Here is a 13790-nt window from a genome sequence, read left to right on the forward strand (position 1 = left end):
CAACACCAAGCTGTCCTATTAGATTTAAATTAGATTTTAAAATATAACCCTGAGCAATTAACCAAGGGGCATGTGGCCACATGGTGTTGGGTGGCAACATCCTAGTTTGCTGCTCTGATCATCTTCAGGGCACAAGGGGCATCTATTTCTGTGGTGGGTCATCTGTGTTCTTGTTTCAAGGGCAGCTCCAGCTGGTCACAGCATGCACATTAACAACAGCAGATAAGTTTGCACCTGGGTCATAGCAATCCCCACTATCAGTGCAAGATGGGAGTTGTAAGGATAGACCAGAGCCCTGCTGAAAAAGGCTTGGGAGTATTGGTGGATGGCAAGCTGGACATGAGCCTGCAATGTGCCCTCACAGCCCAGAAAGCCAACTGTGTCCTGGGCTGCATCCAAAGCTGCCTGGCCAGCAAGGCGAGGGAGTGGTCCTGCCCTGCTCTGTGTTGGTGAAAATGTATTGGGAGCTTCCCTGCCAGATGATGTTTATGGATCTGAAGAAACTATAGATTGTTCTTCCTGTGCTTTTCTCCATAACAAAGATCAAATGTGTTTACCTGTTCTCTCAGTTTGTGTAATTTCAAGAGACACTGTATTGCATCTGGAAACTGTGATACGCTTTTTCTGCTTCTCTACACATTTAATAATTTCATGCATTTAATAATTTCATGCATAGTTCTATGTGACAGCTTCCTGTATTTAAGGATTAATGAACATTGGACTCTTAGCCTGTCCTCCACTATAAACACTTTGTTTCTTCCCAAATTAATCTGACCTTCAGTTCTTCAAGAAACAGCGTCTTGCACCCAGAATTTAAGAGTTTCTCATAAATGAATCACAGAATCATTTGATTGGAAGAGACCCTTATGGGTCATCTGGTCCAACTCCCTTGCAATGGACAGAGACATCTTCTCAATCAAAGTGCTGGGTGTCCCATTCAGCCTGACTTCAGACATCTCCAAGAATGGGGCATTTATCTGGGGAACTCATTCCAGTGCCTCACCACCCGTATTGTAAAAAACATATTCCTTATATGCAATTTAAACTTCCTGTTTAGGTCTGAAACTTATTTTCGTGCTTTGAGATATAAGATCCTTGAAGTCTTTAAGCTTAGCATATCAATCTCCTACTCAATATAAGTTCTGGGCAGCCTTCACGTTACTCATCTTAATTTTAGTTCCCACAAAAGCTACAGATATTCTCCATATATAATTTTACTGCCTTTTTACTCTTAGCTGACTTTGCCTTATGGAACTTTCCTACATCTGTGGCTATTTATCAACACTGTAATTATAATGACAATTTAATGTAGGAGAAGTGGCCACTAAAATTCGGACTGGACAGTAATTCCAGGTTTGTTGTCATGTAGCCTTGTCTAGAATTTTAACGTCCTTTTGCACTCTACTGCTTAATCTTCCAGCTATTCATTTACACTTACAAACCTAGGAGGCCACAATGTCCAGTTCCATTTGTTTCCTGATATTGGTAATCTCTTACAGTGCATTTATTTCAGTTACCACGGTATGTCTGGTGCAGATAACTGATACTTCAGCCTTGAAATAATCTCCTGTTCCTACCTGTTCCACTAATTAATTTTGTAATGGAGCCCTGTTTACTTTCTTTAACAAACACTGAGGTGATCAATCTAGCAGAAGTGTTTAGTGAGCCATTGAATCCCTGCATTCAACTTTCTCTGTAAGGTTTTTAATATTCTTAACAATATGATGTTTTTTGGACTCCAGTTTCCAAACCATTAACTATTCCAGTTGTTAACAAAAAAAATGTTGCTTTCCGTATGATGAAAAAGGCATGCAAGAAAAGACAATGTCTCTAAGGAGACACTCAAGAAGTGAGAAAATGCTATTTGCTTTATTTGTTAGCCTTGAGCAGCAGTACATTTTCAGCTGTGAAAACCAGACAAACATAAATCAGTTCACAGAGCTCTGAAGGCATAAGGTGAAAATGTCAAGAAAATAGCTGGTAAAAACTGTGAAATTATAGAAAACCCTTTGTAGAGAAAAATGGCAACTGAAATTTCCAGTGTGTTTGTGTACATAAATATAACCATGGGGTCAGTTGGCGTTAGTTCATCTGAGAAGATTTTTCTTACCTTTTTGGATTTGCTTTGAGTAGGATTTCAAAACCTAATACTCAGTTGCTAACTCAGATGTGGTTTGTCCCATCTAGAAGCAGTCAAGATAAAAGACTTTTTAATTTCAGGCAAACTAGTCTGAAATCTGAAAAGAAGGTGAAATCACAGCTCAGTTGGCTAAAATCAAACTGAAGTTAATTAATTGTGGCCTGTAGCTTGGTAGTAGGAGATGAAAATAGCTTAGTCATGATGATTGGATTATTATTGGATATTAGTGGTAAGCAGATGGTTGGACTAAATGGTTGTAGACATATTTTCCAAGCTCAGTGATTCCATGATTATTAAGGTAACATGAGTTCCTTGATCTGTTTGTTGGATCCATGCTTGTTTGATTCGCACTGTCATGACTGTCTGGTTTCAGACTGTGGTAAAAAACTTATGGTTCTATGGCCTTCCCTGGGACCAGAAGAGGGAGAAATGTGCATGGGAAAAACAGCAACTCTAATTGCCTTGTCAAGTAACAAAGAAAACTTTTTCTCCCTTCCCTTCCCTTCCCTTCCCTTCCCTTCCCTTCCCTTCCCTTCCCTTCCCTTCCCTTCCCTTCCCTTCCTTCCCTTCCCTCCCTTCCCTTCCCTTCCTCCCTTCCTTCCTTCCCTTCCCTTTCCTTTCCCTTCGTCCTGGGGGATGCTGAGCGCCTTCCTTTTTGCTGTTGCAAGATAAATAGGCACAGCCAAATGAGTCAAGAGGTGTAACAAGGCCTTCTAATCTGGTGGCAAACTCAGCAATTAGGCTGAGTTAATGCTGTAAAAAATCCTGTAAAACCACCCACCCCCTCTTAATACTCACTGCAGGCATTGCTGCTGTGTGTTGGAGCTGAACCACCCTACTAGTAACCACCTAGGTGTTACCAGCAGTGCTGCAGGGGTTTGACAGTTTGAAATCATAGTACCAGCTTCTGGAAGTAAAAATACCTCTTTTCTATTAATACAATGCACTTTCAAAGTATGATAAGTTACCGTTAATAAAATCTACATTTACAATTTTTCATCTTTTTAGAGTATAAAATATACCTCGGTATATTAAGCCTAAGGTTTTCAAAAGACATTTCAATGTCCTTTGAGTTCTTTGTGATTCTGGATGCTTAAACCCCTCAGGCTCATTTAAAAAATATCATCATGTAATATTTCAGCTCAATTTTCTTTGCACATGATTAAAAGATTCTGTGTGTTAGATCTTAAGAAAAAAAAAAAGTGGGAAAAGGACTATTTGTATAATTTTACCAATTCAAGGCAAATAAATGAGTTAGAATTTCTAAATTAGACTCAGTTTATTTTATTTACGTTCCTTTCTTGACAGCCACGTGAAACTTTAAATGCTCCCAGGAAAACAAGATGAAGTGACAGAGGTTTAAGATGTCTGTAAAAACAGCGTGTCTGCAGTTCTGAAGAACCTGACTCATTTCTGAATGGCTAGGTTCATTTTTGATAGCATACCGGAGTGCAGGTAGGCTGCATTTAGATAGCAAGCCACCTTAGAAATCCCTTCAAGGTACAGCAAGTTCTATAAGTGTTTGTTCTTAACGTCAGTAGATAAGAGGCCAAATCTATGGTTTGCTGGGGCACACATACCCATTAATTTCAAGTAAGCAAGCTGATAACATATTTGGACTACACGTGTGTTTTTTGTAGTAACAGGAACACATCGTTTTCCATATTGCACAGCTTCAAAAATACATGATAGCCTTATATTGGAGGTTTCCTGAAGTAGCCTATGACAGCTGTGCCATAAGATAGCATAGAGAAAATGCTCTTCGTGTCATCATGCTTGTTGGAGATAGGCCCCGCAGAGCAGACTGTGTGTCCATGTCATGCAGTATTTGGCTCAGGGCAACTGAGCCTTCAGCCCAGTGAGGACACTGTGCAACCCAGTACTGAGCAGTTCCACAGGCACTGGCTTTCATGCAAGGACCCAGAATGCCCTGATAGGTGCTGTGCATCTTCTCCATGTCTTATGCTGCCTTTAAGTACCATGACAATAACATCCTCAGAACACAGTTTTCTTAACAATGTTTTCTTGTTCTAAATACTTAAGAGTCTAGAAAGGGGATCTGGACCCAAATTTTCCCACTTGTGAATAAGCAAGTGGACTGGCTTGATTAGGGACTGAGGAGCCATTTTCTCTGCTTTCTTTCACCCCTTGACTCGAACACTTTTCAGGGCAATAACTCAGCCTCAGTTTCCCATTCTCCCTTCTTTCTAATCTGGTGAGGAATTGATAATTTTTCTGAAAGGACTAATAAAGCCGTTAATCAGATGATTGAGTTTTGCATGGAGGTTTCTGGTTTAATTCTTTGCAACTGCCTATGTGTAATGGAAGCTCAGCAGATTATCATACTGGTAGCATTCAAGAACAGGAAAGTGATTGTTCCCCTGTACTCAGCACTGGTGAGGCCGCACCTCGAGAACTGTGTCCAGTTTTGGGTCCCTCACTGCAAGAAAGACATTGAGGCCCTAGAGCGTGTTCAAAGAAGGGCAACAAAGCTGGAGGGGGGTCTGGAGTGCAGGTCGTATGAGGAGCGGCTGAGGGAGCTGGGAATGTTCAGCCTGGAGAAGAGGAGGCTCAGGGGAGACCTTATTGCTCTCTATAACTTCTTGATGGGAGGTTGTAGTGAGCTGGGGGTTGGCCTCTTCTCTCGTGTCATTAGTGATAGAACTAGAGGGAATGAATGGCTTCAAGCTGCGGCAGGGGAGATTCTGGCTAGACGTTAGGAAATACTACTTCTCTGAAGGAGCGGTCAGGCAGTGGAATGGGCTTCCCAGGGAGGTGGTGGAGTCACTCTGGGCAGGTGTTCAAGGAACGTTTGGATGTTGTGTTGAAGGACATGGTTTAGTGAGAACCATTGGTGATGGGTGGATGGTTGGACTGGATGATCTTGTAGGTCTTTTCCAACCTTGATGATTCGGTGATTCTGTGATCAAGAACCAACAAGATTTCCGATCTTTGCTCTTTTTACCACTGAGCATAACCTTGCAGAACCAAAAGTCTGTTTTATTAGCAGCAGATGTCAAACAGTCCTGTCAAAATGCCAGGGTTTATTTGATAGCAGTGATAGTTTTGATACCATACCTACCTGGAATAAATCTGGCTTTTTGTTAAACATCCAGAAGTGTTATTTGCATGCTGGAGAAATGTGCTATTTTTTTATTTATTTTTTTTTTCCCATTTTCTGGAGGATGTGATTTGCTGAGAGTGGATGATGACATTTTAATGGGTACCCTGAAATTGATCAGTGGCAGATCCGGGCATGTTTGAAATGTTTATATTTAGAGCATTAAAAAGCTAATAACTAGTAAGCGTTGATGGGGAAGAAAGAAGTAAAAGGCTTGGGTACAAAGTTATTCTTTTTGGAAATGGTGTGTGATGTTATGGGGTTGGCTGGCATTGCAGAATCCCTGTGCCATTGCAAATTAAAATGGTTTTGAAGTCATTCAAGTCAACTATTCCATATTCATCTTCTGTGTCAGAAAAAGGCTTTTAATGTGACAATCAGCTTACTGGGACATTATTAAATCATTTAATCCAGTTGTTTGCTGAGTTCCATGCCCTGATCTCTTATAACCATGGAAGATTATGTATACATCAGAGAAACATTTTTTTGATGAGCATGTTTGTTTTGCTCATAGAGCTTATAACGCTCGTGTTTTGCTTCTACCTTCACTTCCACTTAATCCAAAGAGTTCATTTGAGTAATTTGTTTCTTTCCAGGTTTATAAATACCTGAGGTGTGGGGGCCATAGAGGTGAGGCTGGTCTCTTTTCAGTAGTGCACAGGGACTGGACTAGGTGTAATGGGATGAAAGTACAGCATAGGAAGTTCCGCATGAATGTGCGCAAGAACTTCTTTACAGTGAGGGTGACGGAGCACAGGAACAGGCTGCCCAGGGAGGTGGTGGAGTCTCCTTCTCTGGAGATATTCAAGACCCGCCTGGACGCCGACCTGTGTGACATGGTGTAGGGAGCCTGCTTTGGCAGGGGGGTTGGACTCGATGATCTCTAGAGGTTCCTTCCAACCCCTACAATTCTGTGATTCTGCATGGGTGGCCTTTCTGGAGAGTCTTTCAGCAGAGGTTGTGAGGCTGTGTTCACAGGGCACTATAAATGAGGGCTCTGGAGCAGTGCCTAGCCCATGGCCAAGCCTCCCCTGAGCCTTCCTCATGTCCCTTTCCTCTCTGGACTCAAGATCTGTCAAATGCATTTCTGCTTTCTTTATGCTGGTTTACATGCTTTAGCAAATAAAACATGGTTGTATCAGCACAGTGTATCCATATTTGGCTTCTGTTTGACATTTCCACTTGCAAAATTGCTACAGCTGGAGTTGTGAGCAAATGATTTCTTTATTATTCATAAGCAGCAGGTGCTGCAACAGCCTTTTGGCTAGAGTTGTACTCTCTTGGTTCATAGTTTCTATATATTTGATTAGATGGTGTCGTGCTGCTCAGATGGGATGCTAGTACTTCAATAAACGTATTCTGTTACACAATCAGCTATATAGCGCATTATCGTTATTATTTCCATAAATCACTTTTAGTTGACAGCTTTCTGTTGCCACTTGGGATTTTTCCAGCAATAATTTGCATCTTTTTTTGTATGGCGTCTTAAAATATTTGGAAGTTAATATAGCGTGGACTTGATTGTATAATAACTGGTGCCCTTGTGGTTTTGCTGGAGCACATCATGCAGCTATCCAAGCAGGACTGACATATTTATCTTGATTCATATATCATTTATGTCTTCTTCAAGAAATGATCTTCCCAAGATCCAGTATAGCAGTTTTAGCACCTGCCACTGTCATGGTGCTAAAAATCAGGTGCCTGTCCCCAGCAGGATGGTGGAGTGCAGTGCAGCTCGTTGCACAGTGGAAGGGCCAAATGATGCTTCTGTGAAAGGTGGCTCCTAGCAAACATGTGGGGCACTTCGTTCTATCTTGCCAGTCAGCCCAGCACGTGTCCAAACTGCACCCTACTCTAAGGAACCTGCCTTAGCGGAGGGTGGGCCTAGATGATCTCCAGAGGTCCTTTCCAACCACTATGTTCTGTTAATTCCCACTTCTCTAAGAAAGTGAGTTGCTTCTGCCAGAGCCTCTACTGAGGGCTTGGCACTCACGTTCATTTGCAGTTCTGTTAGAGGAAATGTTGGCTTGTAGTGCTGTAGTACTGCTGCTACAGCTCTGCAAAAAGGGCCAGTGCAGAGATGAGTTGAACCAAAAAGCCCATTCATCCTTTCTGATCTATAGAAGATCTAGGGGAAGAGGAATCTGAAAAGAAGCCTGGGTCAGACTCAGCTACTGCTTATTTCTGGCCTGGAAGTAACCACCTCACATGGCCCCTGTAGGTTAAAGGCAAACCAACTTCAGCTGTGGCTCCAGCTGACCTTCATACTGAGTAAGGGGCTTGTTTTACAGTGAAATTACCTTGCAGAAAGGACAACAACTACAGCCTGCTCTACCTAACCCAGCTGTGCTTTCCCTGATACTTAACAGAGTTGCTCAAGCAATTTTCTTCTGTGCCCAGAGAAGGAATTTTCCAATATCTCTAAAATTTTTCACTAAATAAAAGGTAAACAAAAAGCATGTTTGTATGGATAGATATTTACTGTATGATAACAGAGCACTCAGTGCATCTGATAGATACATGAGATGGCTGTCCATATGGGGACGAGCCTATAGCAGGCACTGGCAGTGTATCACTGCATGCAGAGGAGCAGCTGCTGTTTCAGCTGGTGGCAGGCAGGGCAGGTCCCACCTTTGAGCTCACTGCTACCTGGAAGAATCAGCTCGGCCTTTGCTTTGATTTAAAAAGCAAAGATTGGGCTCAGTTTCATACACTGTACTAGTTTCATTTGCAGGCCGCGTTGCTCAGAGTTGTTAGAACTATCACATGGAAGGAGAATGGGTGATGAACATTTAATTGCTGGCTGAAAGTGAGAATAACCTCCTGAATTGAGCATGGAAAGCTGTTAAAGAGAAAAGTAATGGACCAAGAGGTGCATCCAAGGATGACGTTAATATGACCTGCATGTATTGTCATCCTGAAACATGCAACCTACCTGAAGGAAATTATTAAACGAAAAATACCTTTTTCTTGCAGGTGCTGTTTCAGAAGCTGTCTAAGGAGAAAGCAGGTAAGACACAACATTACTTCTTCAGTGTTACTTGTTATTCGTGCAGTTGTATGCATTGATGGAGAACCTATGAGAGTTGCCAATACTCCAAGTTTTATTTATTTCATATGCTTGCTATGATTACTTTCATGCCCTCAGTCATGAAGCAGAAGACTTATTTGGTTCTTAGGAAAGCTGATAATTCAGCAACCTTGAGTTTACACCTTGAAATATCAGCTCTGTGATAACAAGGGTAACACAGAGCGTTTGTTGTCAGTGTCAGGGAGGAGCAAGAGGGCTCTCCATGGCACTGAAAGGCTTGTGGTATGCTGATGTATGAGAGTGGATCCTCTTGTGAAGAGGCTGGTGGCAGATTCCCTCTGCAAAATCATATAAAATGTAAATAATATAAGCACTGTCCTGGCCTTGCCCCCAGCGTCAGAGTCGTGATGTATCCATCATTCACCAGCATGAGCTCACTCACAGTCAGTGGGGTTGGCAATATTAACAGCACTGGAGTGTTTGACTGATGTGGGAAGATGATTTATCTACAGCTGACATCCTGCAGGGCGCGGGGATCAGAGCAATTGGCAGAGTTATAAAAATGGATATGCAGACCTTCACTTCTGTTAGCAGGCCAGGAGCTAAGGAAAGGTTTGGGTAGGCTGCAGTGCTCACAGAGGTCCTGATTCAGCAAGCTACTTAACACACAATTAAACCCGCATTTGACAAATCCAATTCATTGCAAGGCAGAGTAAGCAACTGCTTGACTGATTTGCTCAATTGAGGGTAAATGTCCTTATTATTAAATTGTAATAAGCACAATTAGGAACTATGGAGAAAAGAAAATGCGTCCCAGAATGTGAGATTACTGAAAGTTAATAACAGCCCCACAGCTCTGCAAGAAGAAATGTCCCCAATGTCTAAGGAAATCCTCATTCCCACAGAAGCTTTTGCCAGCTAGCGCTACTTAAATAAATCACAAAACAGCTGACCTCTGGAGCTCCCCATTTCCTACTGCTTTTTTCTGTCTCATTAGTCAACGCTTATATAGTGTGTGTCAATTAAAATGAAAGCAATTGGACATCTTTGTTGTAATTATCCATCTGTCCCCAGATGACTTAGCAAAGCCAGTTTGCTAACTCAGTGATTTCTCCTTGCTCAAAGCAGCACTTGCCTCTGCTCCGAATGGCACCCTCAGCTCTTTCCAAGGCCAGCACAGCCCCGTTAGGAGCAGAGCCCTTTTTCAGCTAGCATTGCTGATGCAGGGGCTGAGCTACTGGGAGTCCTGGCCTAGAAACTGAGCAAAAACAAGGCCAACACTGTGTTCAGGTACCTCATATGGGTCAACACATACATCGAGGCTGCTGAACGTAGTACAGGGTTAAGTATTTCCATTCAAGTGCTCTTCACAGTTATTTTTTTCTGCTTCATAGGGTATATGAGTGTTTATTCCATGATGACATTTGCCAATGGAAAATGTGCCTGTGCTTTTCCAAAGCCAAGTGAATTCTGTCAATTTTGAGATTGATTTAGCAATTTTCGATTGTTTGCACTGTCTGGATCAGAACCTCTTTGTGACAAAGAAAGATGGTTTTGTTAACAGCACTCCTGTCTTTGACTGTGATAAGTATTCAAATTGTTTTGTGATAACATAAATTTGGTGACTGGAGATGAAGTTTAGCACCCATTCAGCAGTTAGAAGACGATGGCTGAAAAATGTGATAAAAATTGTGGTTCTTGATGCTAAATTGTTATTCTAACCACTGTCACATACTTGCTGTCATTGATGAGTGTTGCCCTTCATAGGACTGCCCCACTTCCATCACTGTGCAGTATAGCACTCTGTTCCAGTTGTCATTGCCGATGGTTTTCTTCTTATACTTCCATGTCCTTCACCACTGTCCCCTGACCCCATCCTACATCTGTTTCTCAGGTGCTTTAGTTGCCTGCTGTGGTGCTGTGGAGAGCACCTCAATGATCTGCTCCTCTTGCCATCAGATTGTTGAGGAAACATTTTTAGCCTATGCTAGTCATTGTTGAGACCTGACTGGCTGACGGTATGCATTCCTACCATCTCCTGTTATATCTCTTAGTAAAATTATTCAACATTCTGGCTGCCTGGTGCATTTGCAAGTTAGCACCGCACAGCTCAAGATGACCAACACAAAGCACACTTCATCACTGGTAGGGAAAATGAGCTTTTACTTTGCTAACGAAAATTTGAAGTTAGATTAAAAGCTGACACATGCTGTACTTTAGTGATATGTATGAAGCACTAAATATAGCAGCGTGCTGGTGGATTTGCTGATGCATGGTAATGTAGTCTCTAGCAGAGCAGCAATGGGCTGGCAGGGAAGGTGATGCACTGCAGTAATATGATAAAGTCCTCAGGTGACCTTGGCCCCCGGGTATCCTTGACTGATGTGTTATGAAATTCGGATGGAGGCAGATGTGGTTCCAAGGCTTAACAAATAGCCTGATCCTGCGTTATTTGTTCAGGCACTGTGCTAATTGACTTCAAGAAGAGATCTCCTTTACTTGAGAAACTAGAACTGACCTATATGGCAGCTGAATGACCACTGCCAACAAAAGGCCTGATTCTAGGAACTGAGAGGAAACTGCAACTCCATCTGATCTTTGGTAGATGCTGCGTGTCTCTCCAGGTCAAACCCATACAGTATTTCTGACTGACGGGTTGACTGCAGCATGAACAGGAAAATGGATATGGCTCACAGAACCATCCTCTATTGTGGCAATGCAGAAAGTGGTTGGTCTCTTTGAGCCTGTTATGTGACATGGAAGCCCGCATCTGCTGGAGATGGAGCTGAGGTTATATCCATGAACTTCCCTGTCCTACCCTCTGCACAAGAGGTTGGACGCTGCAGTCTCTCCTAGGCTTAAGACAGTACTTGTGACCCATACTACTGTTATTTCAGCTACACAAGTTCACCCAAGATGAAATTCTGGCCTTAAAAACCAGAAGAAATAAAACCTTATCATCCAAAGCTCCTGTGCATTTTCTAGAAAGGTGAATGGGGTCGGTTGGATGTGTTTCCAACATAAAGTCGAGATGCTTACTTTGGCCTGAGAAATGATCAGGCTCTTCTCCCCACAGTAATATAGTGAAAATAAACTAGTGAATAGGCCACCAGGTGTTTGGTGGCCTTGGCCTGTTGAATAGTTACACTGTGTATGGTTCAATTTAGAAGCAAGTACACTTGGTCCTCCTTCTGTAGCCAGTGCATTAGAGAGTCCTTTCCTTTGGCTTCTGTTCAACCGCTGTGCTTCTGTTCCATCTGGCTCCTGATGTTAGGTGGTGAGATTTGCTCTTCCTGCCTTTATGTTCCTTTTGGAATCAGAAAAGACGGAACAAACTCCTTCCTTCTTCTGAAGAGGAAAATCTTTGCTTTCCAGCTCCTCCCTTTGTACTAGGGCACTGAAGGCAAACTGTGGTCTTCAGCTCTTGCAATGGAAATGAGTAAAATAAGAACCCTCTATACATATTTCTGGGTACTACTGTTTCTAAAAAGATAATAGAACATATATGTTTACTGTTTTACTACGTGAGCTTTACATGAAAGCTTGAACTATTAAGAAGTACTTTGAATCTTACATCGGAAACTTCACCAACATAACAATAAAAAAGGAACATATAGACATTTTATACACAATACTCAGTGTCCTTCTAAATGTCTTCCTCCATTTCCCTATTCAACATCTCTTTCTGTAACTTAGATTTTTTGTCGATATTTGTAATAAAAACAAAGGAAAATATTTGAAAGACCAGAGCTGGTAAATCTTAAAAATACTGTATCTTCTATGATTAAAAATATGTGGTGAGATACACTTAACAAGTGCAAAAGGTGGTTGGTGTCAGGATGAAGATGTTATTAACAGCTTTCCTGCTTCAGCTCATTTTTCTTTACACCTTGGACTGCAGAAGATTTGAACAGTAAGCTGATAGATGGATTTGGGTTTGTATCTTCTCTTCTGACTTAGACATATCTGATGGTTAAACATTTTAAAGCATGCAGGGTACAAAATAAATTGCTGCTGTTTTCTAGTGCTGCCTAAGCATTACAGCTCTGAGAGAGGTGTGTTGTAGAATCAGCTGTGTAGGATGCGTGCCCTCCTTACACAGGTAGCCATCCCAATAGGCCTTGTGCTCCATTGGGCTCAGTGTTCCTCGCCAGACAGTATCACTGCCATCTAACAGTTGGCGAGCAATGACTGCAGGAGCCTCTTCCTATGGTGGGACCACTAGAGGAGGACAAAGACCCATGCAGTGGTAACAGCTTCCTGGACACCTTTCTAAGAAACCACAGAGTTGCTTTTGCAAGCTTTTCAACTGAAATTCACCCACTTTGTGTCCTTCCTGTTTTCTGTATTAGATTCCATCCAGGCCAGCAAGTAGCTAAGAAAGAAGTGCTCATACAGATGCTGGTACTTACTGTGCACTCAGCACAAGGAAAACTTCCACCATGGTGTCAAACCGCAGCTGAAGTGCAGTGTTAGGAGGAGGCAGGAGCTGCAAACAAACACAACAGTCATGCCAAAGCCACCCCATGCATCATTGCACTGCATGTGATGGCATTTATCACTTGTGAACATGAAGGTAGAGCAGTAAGAAAGGCAGGTTCCAGAAAGCAGGTAGGAAAGAGGTTGCTCTCTGTGTGGGTTCTGTTAAATGGCTCTTCTGGTCTTGCTACAGTGCTGGCTTTGACATGGGGGCTAGGAAGGTAATAGCTTTAGTCTTTTATTTATAATTTGTTTATACTAGGTACATACACACCTTGGAATACTTCTTCATTTCCAAGGATTCGACTCTAGAAGGCGACCGTGTATGTCAGGAAAAACTTTTTTAAGGTAAAGGTACAAAATTTTTCTTGGTGAAATTATTGGGAAAACAAATGGTTTTATACCACGTTGACTTAAGCACCAATTCAGTCCAGGTACAAAATCAAGCAAGATGATTAAATAGTTGAATGGCTTCCCAGCACACTCTGTGCCAGGAACAGTTCTGCCTGATTGCTGAGAAGGTTTTTAGTATCAGCCACAAATTGATGAATAAGAAGGACCAGCTACAAAGTGCACATTGTTTGGAATGCAGATTGTGTGACTTCTGTGTGGAGATTTGAAAAGAAATGCTGAATTTATTGTTAAGCAATGTTGATTAAGAAATAATTTATTGCATGAAATAGAATTGGTAGTATTTTTGTAATTACTCAGACAGTTACAGTTGTCATTGTATGAGGGCTGCTCCAAAAGTTTCTTTTATTCTCTTGGCCCATGACATCAAGAGGTGGATGTTGGTGGTACAACCATAGAGGTTGAACCTTCTCACTGATATTCCATCACATTTTGTTGCTGTGTGACAGATGGCAGCAGAGGGGCAGTCTGATAGAATGGAATCTGACATGGCACGTGGAGCAAAGGTGTGCAGAGCCAACTATTGCCTAGTAGTAACATACTACTAAGAAATCTACAGCTTCTAGGGCCTGTAAGGATTCCTGCTTTAAATTCAGTTCTTCCTGTAC

The 13790-nt window shown here is 42.0% G+C and overlaps 1 protein-coding gene across 4 annotated transcripts in view; it reads left to right on the plus strand.

The window, feature by feature from the left end:
• Positions 1-13790, plus strand: part of STARD13 (StAR related lipid transfer domain containing 13) — a 269538-nt gene that overhangs the window by 102412 nt on the left and 153336 nt on the right. For all 4 annotated transcript variants that reach the window (XM_015852033.2, XM_015852032.2, XM_015852034.2 and 1 more), the window contains one exon: positions 8238-8271. In XM_015852033.2, coding sequence (XP_015707519.1) covers positions 8238-8271 — 34 coding nt within the window. The remainder of the gene's footprint in view (positions 1-8237; positions 8272-13790) is intronic.

This window comes from Coturnix japonica, chromosome 1, assembly GCF_001577835.2.
Source record: "Coturnix japonica isolate 7356 chromosome 1, Coturnix japonica 2.1, whole genome shotgun sequence".
NCBI classification, from domain to species: Eukaryota; Metazoa; Chordata; class Aves; order Galliformes; family Phasianidae; genus Coturnix; species Coturnix japonica.